The sequence below is a fragment of the Pyrus communis genome, chromosome 17, assembly GCF_963583255.1.
Source record: "Pyrus communis chromosome 17, drPyrComm1.1, whole genome shotgun sequence".
NCBI lineage: Eukaryota > Viridiplantae > Streptophyta > Magnoliopsida > Rosales > Rosaceae > Pyrus > Pyrus communis.
In genome coordinates this window covers 17,003,336-17,027,860 of record NC_084819.1, presented here as the reverse complement: position 1 = coordinate 17,027,860, position 24,525 = coordinate 17,003,336, and the positions used below count along the sequence as shown (strand labels likewise).

Genomic DNA, 24,525 nt, shown 5'->3' with positions numbered 1-24,525 from the left:
CATTTCTCTAAACTTGTAAGTAGTAGCAGAGCTACACTGGTAGCAATGTATACCCACAACCCCAATAACCCAATGCTTCTCCTTGTATTTTGTTGTCTTGACCTCATAATTAGTTCAAAGAAGACCAGTTTGGATGGTGTAGGTGGAGCCGTGCTAGATATTTTTCATACCATCCAATTGAAATTTGGCTTCATCAATTGGACTGGAGATACGAATTTTACTTCCTAATTCATGTGGGTTGGTCATTGTTTGATATGTTTATGCACTACATATGTTCATCTTTCGCTTATCAATTAGAATATTACAAAACTCACTTATTACGTCTCACATTAATTATTTCAGCAACTATCTCCTTATTAAGTCTTGAATTTAATCACAATTTACATTATCATCATACCCTAATAATCGTAACAACGATGGAGTTTTAGTTTTCTTTTCAATGGATTGAATTGATCCTAATAATTGAGCAATTGTAACGTAAGATATACAATGTGAGCCTTCTGACATTCTTCTAAGATTCATGGCAACCAACCACATATATTTTGTAATTTTTTTTAATACAACTATATATTTATACTAAAGAGTAGAAGAATGAATTGGTTGTGAGCTTATTATTTACGAGATTTGAATCTAAGAAATTTCACTTATAAGTGAAAATGAATAACGTTATACAGTATTATTAAGTGACATATATTTATACTTATAAGTAGGTTAATTCATTAATTTTTTTTTCTTGTGAAAAGCTTATTTGTCATGATCCTATTATTACAAAATTCTGGCTCCATCACTGCTTGTAAATAAGAAATTTTATGTTCGGTTATCGCTAAAGACGCGAATTAGAAGCACATTATTATGGCTAGTCCATTACAACATTATAAGGCATAGTGTACTCTCTCACCACTTTAGTGCTTGTAATATTGTTTGTTAAAAAAAAAATTGAAAAAACAATTTATGGTGTGTGGTACTTAAAGGAGTGTCGGTATCACTCGTAAATATTGACACGCGTCGGCATAATATGGAGGCCTTCGTCTTTTCAAGTGTAAGAATAGAAGGACGGAAGTGGCACCTGTCGTCAACTCAGTGGAATGGTACTTTTACCCGACCGCCCATAAATTAAATCCTAATGATTCACCGGCAACCAGAGGGTGGACCCCACTGGGGGGTTCTCATTCACCGTCGGTTTTGTTTTGAAATAATTGCGAATTGAGGCCCAATTTGGCCCGAAGCGTCTCAATATGAGAACTGACGCCCAAGACGGCCCAATGTCTTTGAGTGGAACAATATTGAGTATTGTGGGTTCATTTCAGTGCAAAAACTTCATGACCAATATTATTTAACAATCCAATTATAGATGGCCCATATCTCTTAATTAGGGTTTAGGTGAATGTATAGAATTTATGCCTCCTAGTTCCAACTTCCAACTTCCCTCTTTCCGCTTTATTATTACCGTGGCCCCATGCCACACAATTTTAGGACTAATTTCGTGGGCTGCATGAGATTGAGCCTTAAAAATCTGATTGGATTGGCAGAGACTTGTAACTTATGTATAAGGAAATGTTAGATAACTCATTCTATTGTGAATTCAGAAGATCTCCCATTTTGACATAACAAGCAACATACTGGATTCAAGTCCATTTTAATTGGTCACAACCTATTCCATCTGGCTTACTAAACGAAGCCTACAATATTTAGATGGGGAGGGGGTGGTTATACACTGCCCTGCCCATTTTTGCTTTTGTCTTCATCTTGTGCGTTTTTTCTTCCAGATGGATTCGGTCTGGAATTCAAACAGGATTAGATGGATTTGTCTGCCGTGCATTATGGAGCTCTCCAGCTTCTAGAGTAGGTCAAAGAAAAATAGGGAGAGAAAAAGGAGAGATGAAGAGGACTCTAGAAACCAAAAATAAGAAGATAAAACTAATAATGACACATCCCGACCTGGAATGTCCACTTGGACTCCGAATCGAGCTGTGTTGGCTGACACCTGGAAGGTGACAAAGCCATAAAGTGTAGTGGTGTGGAAAATGTGTATAAACTTAAACCTAAAAGTGCCTAAGTAATAGAGTGCGCTAAAAGCGGAAATAAACATATTTCACACGTGATGTTGGAGTATAAGTACATTACAGCAAGATAAGTTGAGAATTATACCATCGAAGGTAATCGTCTACACCAAGATTTCCCAAGAATCCTCGTTGACATGTAAGCTCAGCAATAAAACCTGGAGGGGCGAAAAACAAGGGTGAGTGAGCCTAGAAACAAATATTTGTAAAAACCTTTTCGAAAACATAATAACCCTTCGTTGTAAAACTAGTATAGTTTTCAAATTATACATACTATTTATAGTAAGAAAATACTTACCGTAGGCTGCAAAATCTCAAGAATTCATTACGGCACAAATATCTCGTAAATAAGGGCATGACATCCACAATCACAAAATCTCACATAAGCAACATATCATATCGGGTGCTCATCGACACATGCTGACACACAAGTTCATGCAGAGGTATTCTGACATGAACATGACTGGATATAATAATAATATACGCTCTAGTACTACAATCACGTTAAGGCTGACGTTATGCATAACACATACGAGTTGGAGTTGCCTACAACAACTTGTACGACAGGACTGACACCTACAATGGATTCAAAGTAAGCGTATGGTGTGAGGTGCACATACACATGAAAGACTGGCCCTAGCCCAGACGAGTACCAACACCAGTGCAGCAAACGATGAACATATAACATTAATATAGTCATGCCACATCCATTCAACAATTCTAATCAATATCATACTATTCATGACCGTAAATATAATCAAGGCATCTCTTTATAGTAAGCTTACCTGTGTATCCCGTAGGATTATTTCATCATTTCCCAACAATAAGGTATTTCTTATAAACACTAGCCGATGAGCACACACTATGTGTGTGTGAACAATTTCATTTTATTTTTTATTTTTTTATTAAGGAGTGTGATTAGCTTTTAAAATTTTAAAAAGAGTATGAAAAAATGATGGTGAGACAATTTCTCTTAATAAGTGCATATTTTATCTTAATATTACATAATTACTGTTTTGTCCTCCTTATGTAAATATTGTGTATCAAAAGTGAGGTTAAAATAGAAAAAGTAGGGATATGATTGTCATTTTATCAAAAAATACAAAATTACTATTTTGCCCTCCGTATGTAAGTATTGTGTATCAAAAGTAAGGGCAAAATAAGAGTAAAAAGGGGCAAAAGATACAAAATTACTATTTTTTCCTCCTTTTGTAAGTATTGTGTATCAAAAGTGAGGGCAAAATAGGAAAAAAAATGGCAAAAAGTTGATAAGGAGGGTTCTCTTAATGATACTATAGATTAATTTAATCATGGGAATCGCATAAAGAATTTATTAATGCTTGTATATATGGAAACTAATTAATATATACAGGGAATTGTTATTGGCACTCCAAAAATCTCATTCTACACTCCAAACTTTCTATATTTGAAAAGAAAAATACACTTACGAGGAGTGTAGAATGAGATTTTTGGAGTGCTAATAACACTTCCCTGTATATATAAATATATATATATATATATATAAAGAAAAGACCCACTCACAGATCATGTCGTCGAGTCGAACCCGCCTTGTAGCATCAAGAGTCCTTGCGACGCATTTCGCCTAGAAACGAAACCATTTAGGTAAATATAACGTGCTAATGAAATTATGCGTTTTCGTACAAAATACAGCTAATAAAGGAACTATCTTAAAATGATTGAATTTCGAAAAACAGACGGCGGATTCGGAATCAGCGCATCGAAATACGCTAAGGAGGGTCTCTGTCAAATTTTACAAAAAGTCAACAGTGAACCCTAAAGTCAACAATCTATATATATTCTATTAAGAGAACCCTCATTGTCAACTTTTTTTTTTCCATTTTTTTTCCAATTTTGCCCTTATTTTTATACACATTATTGACAAAAAGGAGGGCAAAATAGTAATTTTGTACCTTTTGACAAAATGACAATGATATCCCTATTTTACCCTTTTTCTTTTAGAAAATGACAATCATCTACTTATTTTTCCAATTTTACCCTCACTTTTGATACACAATATTTACATAAGGAGGACAAAACAGTAATTATGTAATAGTAAAAAAAAAATATATGCACTTATTAACAGAAATTGTTCACACACACAAAGTGTGTGCTCTTTGCTAGTATATATATGGGATAACTCACTAATCAATATAGGCCCACTAAGCCCTACATAGTCTCTAGTAATACTGATTTTAATATTTGAGATCAATTCGTAGCATAGTGTCCAAAAGTCAAGTCTCTATCAAAGTTGAGGTCCACAACCCTATACAAGTCAACCTGGAACTTCCGCCCATGGATTTAAGATCCATAACTTCTCATAGTCCACACAATGCTTCTAGAACAACATACTAAAACTTTTTTACGATCCAACGGTCGGATCTCTACAAATTGCTAGAATTAGGTTGTTATCAACGTTTGTTTTACAAACTTAAAAATTCAATTTGGGAAGATCTGTACGTCGGATTCTCAATCCGCCAATTCCTATGGTCCTCAAATATTACGTACTATAACATATTAAGGTTTGGTATGATTCAACGGTCGGATCGTCGAATCATAAAATGGTCAGTGGCGTAGTATTCCATACTAGGTTCAAACTACCGAACTATATCAAACGGTTATCAAATTGAAAGAATATTGAATTTAACTTCAAAAGGCAGCGTCCGCCCGCTGGCCAAGCGCCGCAACGCGTGGTGGTTTCCGGCTACCGGAAACTCACTTTTTTTACTAACTTCAAATTCTACCAAAATTTACAGGAAGATAGAGCTCAACAAGAGGAACAAATTTTATAGCTGACACGAAGTCCAAAAGTGGACGGAAGATGATCAATTTTCCGATAAAGCCGACGGGTGCCCAAAGCTTCCTGGCGTCAATTCGTCGCCTACGGTGGTCCAAAAGGGTCAAAACTGGTCGAGATTTACTCCTGGGATGATGGGCTACAAAACCCAAGTGGTGGTATCGGCCATCGCTTTTCCGATTCACCAGAAAAAGGAAAAGGGTGGTCGGAGCACCATTGGTTTTCATCGGGTTTTGTGGCCTCGCACTGCCATGTACGGTGGTTAATCAAGGTTGTTCTTGGTTGGGTTTTGTAGAGGGGAGTGAGAGATTCAAGATGCTGGTGGTGGCGTTGAAAAAATCCACTGGAGTTGGCCGGAATCGGCGTTGGAAAATGGGAGGTCGCGGGGGTCAATTGGGCCGCGAATTGGGTTGGGGTTTCTGGGCTTTTGGATTAGTTTCCTCAAATGGAAACTTCCTAATTTGGCTGACTAATTATAGAGACTTACTACTAATAGTAAGTCCACATGTATAAAAGGTTTCACTACTTTTGAGGCTCATAACTTCTCCTTCTAACTTGGAATTAAGGTCCATTTACGCCCACGGGTTCGTACCGTCGAGTACTTCAAAAATACGGTAAAATACAGCCTATTCGTTTCACGAATTGATGGTCAACGAAGGTCAACAATCTCGCCTTAATGGCATTTTCGTCCATTCACTCTTTTAAAATTAATAAAATCATAAAAGTAGGGACGGGTTGTCAAAAATAATTAAGTATTAAAAAAGATATAGATTAAATAGTATAATACTATAATCTGATAATTTATAAAAAAAAGTATTAAAAATAATATGAATTAAATAATATAATTTTAGAGTTTATCAATTATTCTGCTTCTTAGTCCGACACTGCACCAAACGTTTCACTAAATCAATCTAGCTTAGTCTAGTTTAAGCCAGTCCAGCTTAATTCCTAAAACTAATCTAAACCGAAATAGTTTGGTGGAACAAAGACACCCTTAGTGTACTACACGTATAAGGGATTAGGCTAGTGTTTTATGGGTATTGGCTTTCAAACTGGGCCTTGATTTTGTGACTGACATATTTCTAGCATTTGGGTGGTGACTAATCAAGGTACGCTAGGTGCTAGTTGGGTATTAGGTTAGTGTCTAGAACCTATGTACCTAGATGGGGCTAGGCAGAAGCCTAGACGGACTAGGCAGGTTTAAGTAAATTTATTTATTATCATATAAATGAGTGCCTATTTACACTTAGTAAAAAAAATATAGTTGTATTGAGAATTTGGGTTTATTATTTTAATTACGTTGTTAACATATAACATACAAAAACATCACAATTTTTGCTTTAGTATTTTAGTGAATTTGATTGTATGAGATGAAAGTTCAGGTGACTATGAGCTCGTCATATTTTACGAAATATTTTTCAGAAAAGTGAATTTTAGAAAAAAATAATAATGGTGTCAAATATATGGTATAAAAAGTATTGGTTGGGTACTACATGAAGAGTTGGTCACGAGGAAAATAGAGAGAGAAAATCTTCTTCGTTGGAACCAAGGTCCAAGAATAGCAAAACCATGGTTGTCTTTTCTGTGTTCCTCCTCGTCTAAAATTAAATCATTCTTCTTGTTCTAAATCTTCTATTGCACAATATCTACACAGCTCTGGTGGTATTCTCTCTTCCATCATCTGCCCAGACCGTTGGGTGATCATGGAGGTCCTCACAAGCACTCCTTCGAACTCCTGGGGTGGTCTCGGGACCACCAGAGTATGTGAATGAATCTGCCCCTGAAGATATATAAATCCTAAAATGTAAAAACAAAGACAACTATACTTACATATAGAAATATAAAGGAAATTAGAAAGATTGAACCATCACATATTCTCCGGTGACTTGCAATCTATACGCAGAGAAAGAATTGAACACCTGGGTAATATTTTTCCACCGTTGGATTTCCTTGACCTAGCACGTGCAATATTTTACAGTTATTTTTAGTTGTTTTCTGTAGCATGCATGTGTGACCTTAATTTGGAGGGTGAGGGATGCCCTATGTACGATCATAAAGACTTAAAGCGCCCTTCAAAGGTGCATACATGGAGTGAGTGTGTGCTTATGAAGAACTTTTATGAGATGTATAATTGCTGACCTGGCGTGGGCTACCCTAACATAATGCTAATGAAAACGAAAGAGATACTCTTCGGATCTCTTCCACCAAGACCACTGAATCAAGTGATCCGGACTTATGAAATTTGATCCAACGGTTAAAATTATTATAACCTTTAAAGGGACCCCTGTTTTTAGGCATCGGATTAAATTTCAAGAGTCCAGATCACTTAATCCGGTGACCTTGGTAGAAGAGATCCGAAGAGGATCTCTTTCCAATGAAAACATTGGTTTACCTGCTAGATGTAGGACCTTCCTCATTTTCATCATCTTTACGTTACTTCAAGTGAAACAATGAACATGCACGCATGTTAATTAGGACATATATTTAAGGGTTAATTTCAGTTTACTATTTTCAAATTTCTTAATTTTCAACATTTGGTATATTAAGTTTTTTTTTATTTTTTTTATTTTTTTATTTTTTTTATTTTTTATTATTATTATTCAATTGAGAGTGGTACTTGAAGTCAAAATATTGGGACGGTTTCATACATCCGTTAAGGTTGTTGTTAAGTCAGCAATTAACCTGTGGCGTGACACCTACGTGGACAATGACTGGGTGCCACATATCAATCTAGGCCGCGTGGATATTAAAAAATTAAAAAACAATTTCAAATTTAAAATTAAAAGCATAAATTTTAGGGTTTTAGTTTTTTTTTTTTAATTTTTTTTTATTTTAATTTTAAATTCTTTTATAATTTTAAAATTTTTAATATCCACATGAGCCCTATATTGGCACGTGACACTTGGTCATTGTCCACCTAGGCGCCACGCCACTAGTTAACGGTTGACTTAACAACAACCTCAAACTGTCCCAAAATTTTGACTTTAGCTACTACTAAACTACTCTAATGTTGAAAACCAAGAAACTTAGTAAACTAAGATTGACCATTTAAACTACTCTAATATGCAAAATAGTAAACTTGAACTTGATTGCGAACTGTTCACACTATCTTAACTAACTTGCGTAACCTATATCTGTTTCATCATATTAATAAATAGAATTTTTTGGTTTTGGAAACTATAATTTGGGATGTGCTTCTAAGTTCCAACCTTGTCTCAACTTCTACTGCCACATCATCATCTCCCTAACAAGACCCCTTATTGGGACGGCCAGTAGCTCAACCAATCAATCTATAATATAATCCTCCATGTGATTCAACCCTCCAACAATTAGTACACGTCACTGTAATTTCCAGGTCAACCCTATTTTATTGTTCCTACTCCCTCGTGATCCTTCAAATTTTTCTCAGACTGCCCCTCCTCTAAACAAAATACAATTATGTTTAAACTAAATTATCATCAAAATTTTATATTTAGGGGTTGACAATTTACATTACTAGTTATGTGTTTGTCGGTTTAGAGGAAATTAAACTAAATTCCCAAGTTAAATTTAAAATAATTAAGAAAAATGACATAGAGAAGAGTGCTCGAGTGAGTAGCGAACTAGGGTTTTGATTCCAAAATATTTTGAGTTGTGGCCATTTCAATATTATGTGATGTTATATGAGTGAACGTAATACTGAATAAGTTACTGACCTAAAAAGTAATAATGCATATTTTATATATAATACATGTTAGATTGAAATTATACTGAAAAATCTCTAGTTTTTAAGTTGGAATTAGAAATTAAGGAGAATCCAACATATAACATTTTACATGCGTATATATTATTAAATTAATAGTAATCAGTCATGAGGTGATTAAAAACCATTTAGTACGGTTGTTGAGTTCGGCTCAAGCTCAACGTGACAATCGCACCCAACTATTCATTTTTCAATGCTCGAACGGTACTCGCTACTCTTTTTCCTTACTATATATGCCGAGCCACCCTTTCACTCACGAACACACAGACACTCACAAATTGATTAAGATCAAACAATGGCTATGAAAGCAGTGAAGATCCTGCAGTTTCTCTTCTTCATATGCCACTTAAGTCTTCAAGTCACGCATGCCTCCGATGGCGGATGGCATACTGGTCATGCAACATTTTATGGTGGCAGTGATGCTGTTGGCACAATGGGTAAGCTTGAAGTGATTACGTTCTTTATATAGTGCTTACGGTTAATCATTTCTAAATGCTAAATGAGAGCCGCTACGCTCACCAATTTTGTTCACCATTTGATGTTATAGTTTTTCATATACGCAAATTTCGGGTCTACTCTTATTTGTAGGAGGTGCGTGTGGTTATGGAAACTTGTACAGCCAGGGGTACGGGACTAGCACCGCAGCTCTAAGCACTGCTCTTTTCAACAGTGGTTTGAGTTGCGGAGCGTGTTACCAACTAAGATGCAACCATCAGAGTGACCCCAAATGGTGCCTCCCGGGCGGTGTCATCACTGTCACAGCCACCAACTTCTGTCCTCCTAATAATGCTTTGTCTAACGACAACGGTGGCTGGTGCAACCCTCCTCTTCAACACTTTGATTTGGCTGAGCCTGCTTTCTTGCATATCGCTGAATATCGTGGTGGAATTGTCCCAGTACTCTTTAGAAGGTAACATATCTAAACAAGATGAATTCAACTTATCAAGGATTTAATTGACAGTCTAACAACATAACATACCAGACCTGCTACTAACGAGAGAAAATTGTAATAGCTTAAAGACACATTTGTAGTGATTAATTAGTTGTAATTTTCTTGTTTAGGGTTCCATGTCTGAAGAAAGGAGGCATAAGGTTCACCATCAATGGCCACTCATACTTCAACTTGGTTTTGATCACAAATGTTGGGGGTGCAGGGGACGTCCGTGCAGTGTCTATCAAGGGTTCTAGGACAGGGTGGCTACCCATGTCAAGAAACTGGGGCCAGAATTGGCAGAGCAACTCCTACCTCAATGGCCAGAGGCTCTCCTTCAAGGTCACCACTAGCGACGGACGCACCGTCACCAGCTACAATGTCGTGCCGGCTGGTTGGCAGTTTGGACAGACTTTTGAAGGTGGCCAGTTTTAGATCATTTCTGGAGAACAATTACATATACAAAAATAGACTTATATATTCATAAATTAATTATCCATAAAACTGCTTTGCAGTTATCATCTCTGATTTTGTAAAAGTATAATATCACATCAATGATGTAGATGCAAATTTTATACATCCAGCTAAGTATGCCACTATGTTTATATTTCTCTCTCATTAATTGTTTTTGGTAAATGCACAGAATTAGAAAATAAATACAAAAAGAACTGGTTACAAACTATCAATAGACAATAAAACTAGAGAAAACCCGACAATAAACTGTATATTTGGAAAATAAATAGAAATAGAACCAGTTCTAAACATGTAACATCAAGCACAACTTAGTGCTTCTTTATTGACATCTCAAAAGCCCTCAAGCTTCAATTTTTTTTTCTCCAAACCTTTGTAACTAGATTCATTTGTGTATGTTTTCGTTTATTTTTGTTAAGCTTTGCTAAACATATGAAAGAGGACAACTCTTCCACCTTAAGGAACAATTCAATTAATTATGATCCTAGTAAATGAGGGATATAATTGCTCTAAAACGTGGCTTCTTTCACGAAATTAACTTAACATATCAAACTTTTTACTTACAAACACATCTCAAGAGGCAGCACCTACTCACTCTAAAACCACCCAAAGACACAATCCTCTTCTCACTCTTTTTGTCCATCACACAGCCAAAGGTTACATGCAAGATGAACACCAAAGACACTACCTCTCACCTAACAAAAAACCACCACTGTGCACATCAATCTTGCAAATGTATAAACGACTCAATAACTTAGTAACGAATATTTCACTCTTAAAACAATTTTCCCTCTCTCCACGCCAAGCTTTCCGCCGGTAACCAGCCAATGACCAGGATGGTCTCGTGGCCCCTTGCTCATCTCAGACATGTCCACAACCTTCACCAACTTGTTGCCAGCGACATGTTCTCTTGAACCTGAACTTGAGTCGCCCATGGATGTTGCTTTCTTTGACTTTTCATTTGGCATATGATCCCACAAGGATCTCCGTACGGTGCAGCCTGGCAGCCTAGAATATGACAGCTTCATGTACAAGACATTTCTCGATCCAAAGTCCCACACTCCGAGCTGTGCACCAGTGACTATGTAGACACCAGAGAGATCCCCTATGAAGGTTTCAGGGTTCTCGATTGGTGCAGTGCTCACATGAGAGAAGTTTTTCCATTTTACTGGTTCAAACCATCGGCTGTCCTGCTCTTCAGGTCCTTGCCACTTGGGAGCACCAATTGCCACATCACTGTCCCAATATGGTCGAAGGATCTTTGGAAGAGATGCTAAGTGTTGAAGATGGATACAAAGTCGATTCTGCTTGCTTCCTTCTAGATATAACCGTAGGCCTGTGACTGGCTTCCGTTTAACAGTAACCTGCACATTGTAAAATTTCATTGATGGGGATTACACGACATAACCAAGAACGATGTGTAATTTTGACAACTAAGGTTTTTTTATCAAACCATGAATCAAATTCAGACTGCGAAATCACAAAAAATAATGAAATGGCTATTTATACATCTCAAGGACGTGATGTCCCACTGTCTCATACAATCCAGGCCCCGCCCAAAGAGAATGGAACAAATTTTTGTCTCATTTTGTCCAAAGACAGATATATGCCTCCTAAAGGATAGAAGAGCTCAGTGAAGAGAGATTGATTGCTGGAAAAAGACGTACCTGTTCTTGGCTGACATAAAGCTTTTGCCCCATTATGCTGAATTGCAAGGATGGGCAAACAGGTTCCTTTCTTTGATGCCCAATATTTCTATCATATACAGGAGCCCAAATTCGAGAAATTTGAAACTCCAGGAAATATCTCAGCTCTTCTATTGGAGGCTTATCTACAAGAAGAATTTCAAAACCGTTTATCAGGATTACCTTACTGCTGACGCTAGAGCACACTACAGGAAAAAGAAAACTCTAACTGATCTATTATGACAATTTCATTTGTCGTACATTCAAGGTAAAGACCAATAGCTCGAGTCAGGTGCTCTTTTCCAGGTATCTCTTCCAGTAGGGCTGCTATAGGAAAAAATGTCATCTCAATTACATCTGGAGAGGAACGGACAGTTCTTGCCCATTGGGTGTGGTTTTGTTCCAGGTCGTCTCCTCCCCTTCTTCTGAAAATGACCGTGACATCCTGCATCAACAATAATTTAAGGTAGTGAGAAATAACATCTAGAACTAACACAACTTGGTAGCAAGGTGATTAAATGTTCAAAGGTGTGCCAAAATCAAGGGCTGGGTGAGAGTTTACTCTGTACTTCTTATGTATTTAAGAAATGGTAAACTATATTATATGTAAGGAAAATAGAGGTTCAGAGACAGAAGCAACTATATACTTTTTTTAAATTTGTTTCTCATGATAAACCATCAAGCGCATCAGAGATACTGCAGACAAATAATAAATGCGTTACATACTTCTTTCCCAGCAAGATATGGTGCACTAGTGGGTTGAGGATATATCCCTTGACTGTTGAATAAACCAGGATCACCACCCTGAATATATATATATATATATATATATATAAAAAGTGATACTCAGAAATTAAATTTCAAGTAAAGACGGAGGCTATTAAGTAATAAAAAGGAAAAGAAACAAAGCGGAACTAGCCTTATCATTGAATTTCATTTGACCTGAAGTTCCATTGCTTTCTGTATCTGAGAACCTTTGAGTTCCAATGTCCCGGACATAGTTTTTGATCTCCATGGTAGACAATGGAGATGAATGGTGTTGTTTAACGTAAATTACATCTTTCCCACCAATTGTTACTGATGTTATGACATGCGTTCCAAAATTTTCAATAAAGCTATCAAGAAAGAGTGACCAGTTATTAGGAAACATTTGTAACTATTTCATCACTATATTTCTACTGAAGTTATACATAATCATACCTTGCCAAGGATGCTGGATCCCAACTACTCGGGACAGCCTGTTTAACATTTTCTTGCAACACTATTGGGGATTTGAAAAGTTGGACCTTAGCAAGTGGAATATAGAATCCATCCACACAAAGAGTCTTTGTGGCTGCAGCATCAATATGTTTTGAACCAGTGAAGCTAAATGCAAAGTTGAAACTCCCAAGAGGAAAGCTGCCAGATGCGTTAGACTTTTGATTGAAATACTCAACCATCTGCAACCATTTGCCACGAGGATCACATTAAATAACTTTGGGGTTCTCTCTCTCACACACACAGTGTTAAAAGTAAGCCACAGCCTCTTAAAAAATGCAACAGAGATAAATGCTGTTGAGCACAATCACCAATGTCTCAAAACCACTAAGATGCTGCTCTTGTTTGGTTGCTAAACTAGCTCATACAAGTACCTACAAGCTGAGCATTCAATCACCCGGCTATTTCCTAGTCCATTACATTATTAAAAAGGTTTAACACGTTGTAGCTAGTGCGTTGAGGGAAGTAATTTACGAACATTATTATCACACATGAACCGTGGCAGGACACAAAACATGGAGTCGGAGCCATATGGAGATGACCATTTTCCATGCCTTTACATTAAACCCGTCCGACGCTAAAAACAAACACATTTATGAAGTTCCATTTAACTTTCTGCAACTACCCATCATTTCTTACTCAAATTTGCGACATATTTTTCAAGAACATCAATCTCATAACTTAAACACGTATCCGCTTTCCCTACAGTCACATCATAGTAAAATGTTTGCAAAATTGCAACCTAAACCCAATTCACAAACTCTTACAACATCCACCTAAACCCTCATAGCAAACACAACAACCTAAGTACACAATCAAACAACAATCCCATAATACAATGAAACCGTAAGCATTACCTCATGGAAGCTGCAGACTCCAGAGCTCTGCCGGCCGCCGGCCTCCTGCGAATGCCTGATGTCCCTCGAAACACCCGGTACAACTATCTCATCATATAGGCAGATATCCCTGGTGCACTCCTGGTCAAGCTCCAGAATCCTGGTACCCACAGCTCCCTTACAGTATAGCAACCTTGTATCGAAGTTCACGTCGAAACCTCTTCCTAATGCCTGTACGGAGTTCACAGCTGTGTGCAAAGCTGCTGCATTTTCTCCCATTTCTCATCACACTACTGCCCCAAAACCCTCTCACTCTTCTTCTGATCACGGATGATAAAACCCGACCCCAAATTCGAAACACAAAACCCAGTTGCCTGTTCGGGTTCTGGAGCTCAATTCAAAGGACCAAGTTGGAAACTTTCCCAGAAACCCACAGGGGATTGGGAAATCGTGGCGTTTTCTGAATTGGGTTTTTGGAGATTTCTCTGTTCGACCATTTTCTCGAGAAAGCTCGGGACTTGTTCTTCGGCTGACTTCTCTCTCTCTCTCTCTCTCTCTCTCTCTGTTCTTCGGCTGCTTTGACTCTGAAAAATCTTCGATTCGAACTCGATATGTCGAACAAGCTGGAGCTCTTTCTCCTTCCTCTAGATCTCAAAAATCCATGGAAAGATTATCCAATCTTTCTCATTCTCTTTCTGTGTGTGTACTTCTCCCACCCCTTCTCTCTCCACAATTCTCCCTCTCTCCCTCTCTACAGTTCTCTCTTTCTCTCTCTGTAAATTTCGCTTACTTTTCTACCAGCTTCCGAGTTACAACGAGGAGACGGCATTGACTTCAAGTGTTTGTTTTTGATTCCGCCACGTGCGTTTCTGATTTGATCAGACGGCTTCCGACCGGTCAACAACATTGCCGTCTTACACTGGGGCCAGGTCACACGTACGGGATTGAATTTGAAGCTCGGTTGTTGTTGCCTTGTTGGTCTAATTCTATTTTTATTATTTTTATTTTGTTTTATTTTACTAATTTATTTTGATCCCAATGTCCTCAACAAGAAATTTCCAAAAAGACTAAAAAATGTGATAGTTCATATTTTTATTTGGTCAAAGAATTCAAATCACCTTACCGTTTAAAACTCCAAGGCATAACGATACTTCGGTGCATAGTAATTAAAAACTTTGAAATTCAAACTAAAATTGGACAACGAATCTGAAATTTAGAATCTTTGAGTTGTCCGAATTTCACGGAAATAGAAATCCATAATAAATTTTCTTTGAAAAGTGCTTTTGGCAATTTGGCCAAAAACAAAAGGAAAAGACTGGAAATTAACAGTCTTTTGGAAAAATCTCTACTAATTACTTGCTTATATGGAAAAGGAAAAGTCTTTCCGTAAAAAATAAGGGAATGTCTTTCCATCAAAATAGGCCACAATTTCAATTAACTTCAAGAGCCAAATGTACAAGTGCAGTTTACTTAAAGGGTGTGTTTGTTTGACCGAATTAGGGGGGACTGAACTAGACTAGACTAATTGCTAGTGTAGTCTCATGTTTGGTTTGCACAAGGATTAGGTTTAATGGGATTAGACCAAACACACTTCGACTAAGTCTTTCGTTAGAAGGGCTTAGCGAGACCCCCCAATCAGTAGGGGACTGCTAAGACCATTCGCGTCCTTTCCTCCTCGCGTCCTCGTCCAACCGTCCTCCTCGTGTCTTTGTTTTGGTTTGCTCGACCAACCTCGTCGGACCACACCATCGACGGCAACGATCGTCGACGAGATGTACAAAATCTCAGCTTTGCGCTTCTTTGGGTTTAATCTGAGCTACATAAAAGATGAGAACAACGACGATAGGTGCAAGGATGAGTCTGAGCTCTCCACTGCTGGCAGCATGGCCATTCACGTCAATTGGAGGATGGGATGAGGGTGGGTCATCGGAGAAGAGGGGTTCGGAGGAGGAGACGATGGTGGGGTCGAAGGAACAGGGATGGATTTGGTTGACTAAGATCCGCAATTGAAAATGGAGGCTCGTGGCTGGAGGTTTGATTCGTAGATAGAGGCCTTAATGACGCAGATGGAGACCTGATTTGCTTACCGTTCATGGGAAATATATTGCCAATGCGTGGCCTTTGAGAAATTGAGGCTGTAAATCTTTGGTTTTTAATAGAGAACATGAATTTTTGGGGTAGATTATGAGTTAATTTGCCAATTCTTCCTCTGGGTAATATGCAATTTAGAATTTGACTGTAGGTTAGTTGAAATTGAAGTTGGTTGAAATTGATTGAAATTTTGGTGGAATTTGGGAATTGGAAATTTTAGTTGAAATTGAAGTTGGTAGAATTTAGGAACTGGAAATTTTGGTTGAAATTTTGATGTTGGTTGAAATTGAAGTTGAAGCAAATAACAATAACATGGATATTTTTTTTATATATCACCGGTTGTTTTTTCCTTTTATTTATTATTTATAATTATTCTATTTCTTAGTTCGACACTGCACCAAACGCTTCACTAAATCAGTCCAGCTTAGTCCCTCAAGCTAATCTAGTTCGAGATAATCCAGTACAACAAACGCACCCAAAGAGACAAATGTACTTTTCCCTAAATATAGAAAGCCTCAAATTACCATTTTATTAGGTGCAGTTTACACATGACATTGCATCATTAGTAATAACATCACAAGGACATTGTACTTGTGCCTCTAAAGTCATCCTACACTTGAGATACTCATGATCACTGTTCTAAAAATCCCCGCCTAGCGTAGCCTAGGTGATAGGCGGTTGGCCACCGTCCCAATTAAAGTCTAGGCGTTTGAAAATTAAGAAAAGGCACCTAGACTGCCTAGGCACCCGCTTAGCCCGCCTAGCTCGCCCAGACCTACCTAGGCACCCATCTAGGTTGTGACTCACTTAGACAGAATATAAATAACTTTCATTTTGCATTTTATTTTTCTCAATAAATTGTAAAAGACTTGTTCAATATTTAAATGAACACACATTATATGCTTGTTCCCCATTTTATCATTATGTTCCATTACTTCATAATATATATGTAATTTTATTTTGTAGTTTATATTGAAATTATATATATTTTAAGTATAAATAAACACTTATTTACACGAAATATAATAGATTTACTTAAATCTGCCTAGGCACCCATCTAAACTCCGCCTAGCTGCTAGGTCCCAGCTCGTCGCCCGACTAGTGCCTAGTGTCTTTTAAAACCTTGCTCGTGATAGTCCCACACTCTTATTGGGAACAGTTTTCACGTGACATTGCATCATTAGTACATGACATCGCAATACATTGTACTTGTGACACTAGAGATGCTCATGATAGGCCCACACTTTTATATAAAGGTTAAAACACATGACAATAAATGATCAGCTTACAACACCACAATGACATCTCAGTTGTAAGGTACAAGTAAATTTTCTCTCCCTTCACTAAAGGAACCTTTGTCTATATGACACCCTTCAAACCAGAATAAAAGATAACATATTGTCGCTGTACCATCCGTGTGGTCACTACGTTCCAGGTGGAGGTAATTTTCTTTGCTTTTAATGAGGGAACCTTAGTCTATAGCCAAAATAGTAGACAGTGACATGTGTATGACACCATTAAGACCAGAGGAAAGTGTCGAACATGGTCATGCATTGTTGCCTTCATCAGTCCTTCAAAGTCCCAATACCACACGCCAACATGCAAACACAGAGAGAGTGCAGGCACAGCACCATTGCACGCCTGCTAGGGTAAGGCACATGAAGGCCAAGCACTACTTTTCAAAAGAAATTACCAAAAATACTTTCAAGGCTGATAACAAAAATAACATGATTTCCCCACATCTTTTTCTTGTACGTTCTTGTTTAACAATACTTAAGTTCCAACCCAAATTTGCACGATAGAATGAAAATTGACTAACATAATTACTTGTAAGACTTCAGAATTTCAATTGACAAAATCTGTTACAAAGTGGTTTTGTTTTGCTGACAAATTATATCCAATTATCCATATAAAATCATAACTTGTCTTCAATTACTTCATCTCTACATGGCTGAAGCCGAGCGTTTTGGGGACTCCCTTACAAATCATCTCGTTCCTCAAACGCTCAACGTCGTCCCATCTCTCTGCTTCTGCATAGATGTTTGACAACAAAACATAATCTGCATCCCTTGGAGGCTCCAATTTCGCAAGCTGCCGAAAGCTTTGTTCCGCCAATTCTACGTTTCCATGCACCCTACAAGCACCCAACAAGGTCCTCCACAGCAAGGAGGTTGCGCCGCTAGGCACAGTTTTGATCATCTCGTAGGCTTCTTCAAGCAATCCCGTTCTGCTGAGAAGATCAACCATGCAACCGTAATGTTTATTGTCCGGCATAATGTTGTATTCTTGAATCATGTGATTGAAATACCGGCGTCCTTCTTCCACCAAACCTTTGTGGCTGCACGCAATGAGAACGCCGATGAATGTAATGCGATTAGGCCTGACTTCGCCATGCTGCATTTCCATAGTTTTGAACAATTTCAGAGCCTCGTTGCAGTAACCATGTACGGCCAGACCCACAATCATCGCGTTCCAGCAGCCGACGGGTTTCATTTTCAGCTCATGGAACACTTCCCAGGCTGAATTCAATTTTCCGCATTTCGAATACATATCTACAAGGGCAACCCCCAAATACCCTCCAATCTTATGGTGCTTCAGGGACTCGTGGATCTTCCTTCCAATCTCCAACGCGCCAGTTTCAGCACAAGCACCCAAGATTGATATGAGCGTTACTTCAGTAGCTTCCACCTCGGCAACTTGCATTTCATTGAAGAGCTTCAATGCTCCATCGTAATCTCTAACCTGAACATACCCAGCAATCATAGAATTCCAAGAAACTGAATCTCTCCCTGTCATTTCTCTGAACACCATTTTCGCAGCCTCAATGTTGCTCAACCTAACATGCCTTGCCAACAAAGTATTCCAGGAAACCACATTCTTCTCAGGCATCGATCGAAACAAAGAATCAGCGGATTCGAAGTCGTTAACCCGATCATAAGCTGATATCATAATATTCCAAGAAGCAACACTTCTCTCAGTCATTTCGTCGAACACGCACCGCGCAAGTCTCACAAACCCACACTGACAGTACACAAAAAGCAACGAATTCCGCACATACAAATCACGATCGAACCCCAACTTCAAAACCCGGCAATGAATTTCCCCTCCCTTTCTATCCACCCCAAATCCGTGCGTTTTCACACCATCTTCCATCTGCTTCACCACTCTGGCGCAAGCCTTGAGCGCGAAATTGAAGGTGAAGTGATCAGACCCAACACCCATCTCCTGCATACGGTTGTAAATTTGTATTGCTCTGACGGGGAAGACGCTGTTGCTGTAAGCTCTGATCATGGTGTTGCAGACGAAGGGGTCGTCCATGGGGGTCTCTTCGAACAGGGCATGGGCGTGCGCCAGGCATCCCAGCGGCGACAGCGACGCGAAAGCAACGAGCTTTCCAACAATGGGTTGGTGAGAGAAGAAGAGACCTGCCTTCGTGAGGAAAGCTTGGGCCGATTCGACTTGCGCCATGGAAGAGAAATGTGGAAGTTGCAGAAGCTTGGAGAGTGTGTGGGAGACGGCGAGGTTCACACTCAGCATCTTCCATTCCGAAAGCTCTGAGCTTTCTCGGCAGCTGATTGGATTTTTATTATGTATTTGAAGAGTCCCGAAACGACGACGTTCGCATCAGATGTTATGACCATGGTAACCCTCTATTAGCAAACTATTTTGGCTGGAATTTCTTTACCTACAAGGTTACAAATGTAAATACACGGAATGATTTGGCATAAAAGAAGGGGTTCCATTTGATGAGAAGAGAAAATTGTTCCTTTACAATAAGGTCACCTCCTACACAACAACCAACCTCAATTTTTTTCTGTTTATTTTCTTGATGAATTTTCCACCCATCAAACACTATTTGATTTCGTGTTTTCTCGTCTTTTGCACATCATATCATCGTTTTTCGAGTGATTGATCACGAATTCGCTAAAATTGTATCTACGATCGTGTGTCTGCCTAGTTCCTTTCAGTTGGAACAAGATGGTTTCCAAAAATATGTTGCCTGCTCACTGTGAGCTCTTGGTCCTCTTGGCATTGAACAGTTGCCTGAGGAAAGCGAACTTCCCTCTTGTCCTGGCAGATAATTCAGTCATGGTACCGTTACTTGCTGCTGCTTCTTTCATGTCAGTGTCTGGTATCGGCGGTGAGGGTGGTAAGAGTTTGAAGAGGAACGAATTGAGCATGCGGATGATCTGGCTGAACGTAGGCCTTAGATTAGGGTCCTCAACCCAACATGACTGAATGATAAATGCAAGATCGGGCGATATGTCCTCCGGAAGTAGAGGCCTCTCTTGCTGCATTCTCAGACACAATGCAAGAGTAAGCAACATAAAAAAGAATACTGGTTTTAACAGAAATGACAGACTGCACAGAATGACCCAATGCATTAACAGAAATAACAGATTGAATTGTCATACCTTGAAAGCAGCAGCATAAGCGGCCTGCAAATTGGACATGCCTTCGAAGGGCATGCGGTTAGTCAATAATTCCCATAAGACAATCCCAAAACTATATACATCGACCTTGTTATTGTAATGCTTCTTCTCTCCCTGTCGCAAAGTTACTGTGCTATACAGCTGCAAGATACATTAAAGCAGATCAATATAGCTTTTAAGCAGATTCAGAAACAAAAACCAACCAAAAGGACCCGAATGGAACTACAAAGCTTGACTCATCAGCACATAACGTTGCATGATTGATAGTGTTCTAACATTTTGTTAAATGATACTTGGGATACATGGTAACTAGTTCAACGTATTATACAAACCCTAACTCATCCCCTCCAACCCTAATTAAAATAGAAACCACGAACTGCGAAATTCGAATCCATATGTAACAGTTAAATATCTGCACCAAGTCATTGTCAATGTCTATGTTTCTGCGTGTAGGAAAGTCCTTCCAAACCCAAAATCAGCCCCAGCAACCAGAGTAGTTATGGACAAATCAAGGTTTAAAATTATTCTGGCAATATTCGTATTTCAAATGAAGCATTTTCAAACCTATCTATCATAGATACACAATTGAAATGCACCTATAAATACGTTCAGAAGGCAGAACGAGAGTAATAACTTATTGTTCTGCATTCTACTCAAACAACCATGCAACGTTTCCAAAACAACAAGGCTAGACCTGTCCAGTTTATTCAACCAAATAAAAGTTCTTGTATCAGCGATTAAAAGTAATATAAAACAAGCAAGATAACATGTTGACAAACCTCAGGAGCCATCCAGCGGTAAGTCCCAGTTTCTGCTGTCATCATCTCTGTAACCGTTTCTTCTCTTGCAAGACCAAAATCTGCAAGCTTTACATGTTTCTGATTCGCCGTAAGCAACAAATTGTCTGCAATATGACATTTCATATGTATCATTAAAAACCATAAGAATAATAATACTAATTGAGCCACATAAAAATGCTTCATGTGATCCACGAAAACGAAACTTACTAATTTTCAAGAGTAATGATACTAAATTGAAAAACCAGCATCACATAACCCAGCTGAAAATAAAAAGGGCAAGCATCTAGAACTAAAGTACAGCCTAGTCTTGCCAAGTGAAGCTGCATTCTTTTACCATTTATCATTTCAAAACTGTTGGTCCTAGGATAGCATAAACTGATCATATGAAAGCAACTTTCCGAACTAAATGGAAGTCCAACAAAAAGAATAATTCAACTTGGAGAAAACTGTAAGCAACATCTGCGGCAAGGGGGTAAACTTCTAGCTCAAGCACCACTGCAATTTCGTCTAATTTATTTAACAGAACCATAAAAAGAAAGAGACACAATGTTTCCTTTATAAGAATTGGATTATTTACTTAATTTTATTTATTAAAAAAATGTCTGTCAACTGAAAAAGTAGGGTAGTGCTATCCCAGCACCATTTTTACCTCCCTCACACCCCTCTCAAATTCCGGCCATTGGGTTGGATGAATTGAAGATCAATGGACAAAAATTAACAAGGGTGTGTGGGAGGTAAAAATGGGTGTGTGAATAGCACTATCCGATAAAATATAAACAAGCCAATTGTTCCACTACACATTATCCAGCAATAAAAAACCACAGAAGTGAAGTACAGCTCAAACTAGCAAAACGGTACCCGGCTTTAGATCTCTATGTATGATCCCATTGGCATGTAAACATTCCATAGCGTGAGCGATGTCAAGAGAAAATTTAATGGCTACGTGGAGTTCTAATGGATTTGGACGAATACTCATCAGGTACTTCCTAAGCGACATCCCAGGTAATAGCTCAGTAACTATCACCATAAGCGGCTCCTTACAAGCTCCAATAAACTGTAGAAAGAAGAATTAAATTAAGAATTCCAGTGAAACAATATGAAGGCCAATGGTTTGCAAACCGTTTGAGCATGCATGAACTAAAGAGGACATGCTTAATCACGGCACTTACCTTAACAAGATTTTCGTGTTTTACTCGGGACATCATATTAACTTCACGGGCAAAACGACTCTCAAGCGCAGCTCTTTCTTCAGTAGTGCTCCCACGATGGAGGACTTTGACAGCAACAATTCGATCACCGTATCTGAAAAATCATTAGACTACATGTACATAACTAATACACTTGATAACACACAGACCCCTCACAAACATTCCTCGCAATAACACAATGGTACAACCTAATTCATCTGATGACACCAAATCAGTAACTCTCACAAATCTACAAACAAAACTTTTCAGCTGATAACCAGGACTTGCATTCATCCAAATAAAACGTCAATCGACAGAAAATTAATCTCGAAGAAGAACATTACATTTTTTTACCAAACACAGCAAGCAAAGTAAATAGCAACTAAGTTGAGAGCATAAGAGTTGACTGAAAAGGAATTGAGACTGACCTTCCTTCATAAACCTTGCCATGTGCTCCCTCACCAATTTTCGCCCCGATAAACAATAATTTCGGGTCCACCAGCAAATTCTCGTCAATTGTCAGCTGCTGGGCGGCAATCAAACCATTCTGCGAGCCCGAGTTGGTCTCGACATCCACGGACTTCCTCAAAACGGCTTGCTCGCGCTCCCTCCCTTCTCTTCCGCCGCTCCTCACGCTGCAACTCATGCTGCAACTCATGCTGCAACCCTCAGACAATTCCAGAATTCCCCATTCCAACCATCTTTTCCACCTTAATCACAAAATCCACATCATCCCAAATCAATTTTCCGACCCTTCATCAAGTTTAACTCAACATTTTCTCCAATTTCCACAAAACCAACATCACAAAAAAACCCAATTTCTCCAAAGATTGAAACTTTCTTATCCAAACTAAACATTCAGAGCAGATTCTACTCCCACTACTACCAGAACCCCACGAATTTATATCACAAAAAGGAAAGAAAAAACAAGGGGAAATTGCTACAAAGAAAAAGCAGTCAATTTTTTGATTTCCCAAAAAAAAAAAAAATCTAAAATTCAAACATGTAAGAACAACTTTGCTTGAGGTGGAAGACTCGTCGGTTTATAAAAGGAATTTTACAGCATAGAAAAACCAGATAAACGGGCAAAAAGCAACTTACAGTCGACGCTAAATTTTCCCGAGAAAATTTATCCGAGAAAAAGATAATTCCAATTAAAATATCAGTAATAAAGCAAAGAATCGCGACCTTTAACGTCTAATTTTTAGCTCGGAGCTTCTTTTTCTTTTTCTCTTTGAACTTCGACACGAAAAAGGAAAAAAACCCTAACCTAGAAAGCACGAGAGAGATAGTCTAATCTCTGTTTTCCGAGCTTCGCTTTCCTTTCTCTCTCTAGAAATCGTGGCGTTTTCTCTCTCTACCCACTGAGGAGGAGAGCTCCGATGAGAGATAAAAATTCCGAGAGTGTTCCGACGAGGGTTTAAAGTTCAAAACTTTAGAGGTGAGAGTAAAAAGAGGAAAGTGATGTGGCGAATGGGTAGGGGACACGTGGAGAGCATACAAGAAAGGTTTGCTCGTTACGGGCGTGGCATCTGCGATTTGGACGTTCATGGTCCCTGCCAAACGGATGTGTTTGTGATGTGTGTGTCGTTTTCGTATCATACTCGTTATTATAATAGATTGTATCATTCTTGTTATTTTAACTGGTGATCTAACAACGATCTAATTTATTAACAGATTCTTAATGAGTGATTCAATAACGTTTCGACTCCTTAACAAGTTAACTCGAAATATATTACTTTTTATGTTGTTTCTTGTAAGATTAATGGTTCGTCCAAATTGCTAGCCTAGTCGAGAGGTTGCTTAGATGGAGAAGTCATGTTGTGACAAAGGCATCTTGTTCGGCTCGGCTCGGCTCGCGCTTGGATGGGAAGTTGATATGTCCTATTCATGAGAGTTAGGCCAGTCGGTTTACAGTATTTGAGACTATTCGTGTTCAAATTCTCATTTTTGCAAAGTAGAATAATTTAAAATATCATTCTGTTAAAAAAAGAATTACAATGAAAGCTACAAGGGGTTACAATTAAAACTAAAAATAATTAAAAATATTTATGCGTGAAGAGTTGTGTAAAATCACATAATAGATCAGCATAATTGTTTAATATCGAACACACTGTCAACGAGAATCTGTCTTAATTACATTAGTAGATATACTACTAGTGGCTCCGCTCCCTTGATATTAGTTGTATAAAAATTTGAAAAGAAGTTGGGAGTTAG

General features: G+C 38.4%; 3 protein-coding genes and 1 pseudogene across 3 annotated transcripts; 1 reads left to right on the top strand and 3 right to left on the bottom strand.

Annotated features, from left to right (window-relative positions):
* Positions 1–8,912: 8,912 nt before the first annotated feature.
* Positions 8,913–10,040, top strand: LOC137722603 (expansin-A4-like). Its single transcript, XM_068461645.1, has 3 exons — positions 8,913–9,054; positions 9,206–9,527; positions 9,680–10,040. The coding sequence occupies exons 1-3, from the start codon at positions 8,913–8,915 to the stop codon at positions 9,981–9,983; spliced, it is 768 nt and encodes a 255-aa protein (XP_068317746.1). The 3' UTR covers positions 9,984–10,040.
* A 510-nt stretch (positions 10,041–10,550) lies between these two features.
* LOC137722560 (MACPF domain-containing protein CAD1-like) lies at positions 10,551–14,596 on the bottom strand. Its single transcript, XM_068461591.1, has 7 exons — positions 13,819–14,596; positions 12,905–13,143; positions 12,624–12,819; positions 12,431–12,508; positions 11,966–12,149; positions 11,687–11,850; positions 10,551–11,383 (listed from the first exon to the last, which is right to left on the bottom strand). Exons 1-7 carry the CDS (start codon positions 14,074–14,076, stop codon positions 10,766–10,768), a joined length of 1,737 nt encoding a protein of 578 aa, XP_068317692.1. The 5' UTR covers positions 14,077–14,596; the 3' UTR covers positions 10,551–10,765.
* A 3,078-nt stretch (positions 14,597–17,674) lies between these two features.
* LOC137722636 (pentatricopeptide repeat-containing protein At5g15300-like) lies at positions 17,675–19,529 on the bottom strand (annotated as a pseudogene).
* Positions 19,530–19,630: 101 nt separating this feature from the next.
* Positions 19,631–23,726, bottom strand: LOC137722637 (serine/threonine-protein kinase STY13-like). The gene is made up of 6 exons (XM_068461685.1): positions 22,737–23,726; positions 22,291–22,423; positions 21,980–22,175; positions 21,101–21,225; positions 20,304–20,462; positions 19,631–20,180 (listed from the first exon to the last, which is right to left on the bottom strand). Exons 1-6 carry the CDS (start codon positions 22,964–22,966, stop codon positions 19,893–19,895), a joined length of 1,131 nt encoding a protein of 376 aa, XP_068317786.1. The 5' UTR covers positions 22,967–23,726; the 3' UTR covers positions 19,631–19,892.
* Positions 23,727–24,525: the final 799 nt, after the last annotated feature.

Excerpts from the sequence above, each read along its gene's own strand:
- LOC137722603 (XM_068461645.1), top strand. The coding sequence starts at position 8,913 with ATGGCTATGAAAGCAGTGAAGATCCTGCAGTTTCTCTTCTTCATATGC. Across the intron at positions 9,055-9,205 it reads TGATGCTGTTGGCACAATGG|GAGGTGCGTGTGGTTATGGA; the intron begins GTAAGCTTGAAG and ends TCTTATTTGTAG. Across the intron at positions 9,528-9,679 it reads GTCCCAGTACTCTTTAGAAG|GGTTCCATGTCTGAAGAAAG; the intron begins GTAACATATCTA and ends TTTCTTGTTTAG.
- LOC137722637 (XM_068461685.1), bottom strand. The coding sequence starts at position 22,966 with ATGAGTTGCAGCATGAGTTGCAGCGTGAGGAGCGGCGGAAGAGAAGGG. Across the intron at positions 22,424-22,736 it reads GGCAAGGTTTATGAAGGAAG|ATACGGTGATCGAATTGTTG; the intron begins GTCAGTCTCAAT and ends ATGATTTTTCAG. Across the intron at positions 20,463-21,100 it reads ACCGCTGGATGGCTCCTGAG|CTGTATAGCACAGTAACTTT; the intron begins GTTTGTCAACAT and ends TGTATCTTGCAG.
- LOC137722560 (XM_068461591.1), bottom strand. The coding sequence starts at position 14,076 with ATGGGAGAAAATGCAGCAGCTTTGCACACAGCTGTGAACTCCGTACAG. Across the intron at positions 12,820-12,904 it reads GATCCAGCATCCTTGGCAAG|CTTTATTGAAAATTTTGGAA; the intron begins GTATGATTATGT and ends CTTTCTTGATAG. Across the intron at positions 12,509-12,623 it reads AAATGAAATTCAATGATAAG|GGTGGTGATCCTGGTTTATT; the intron begins GCTAGTTCCGCT and ends ATATATATTCAG.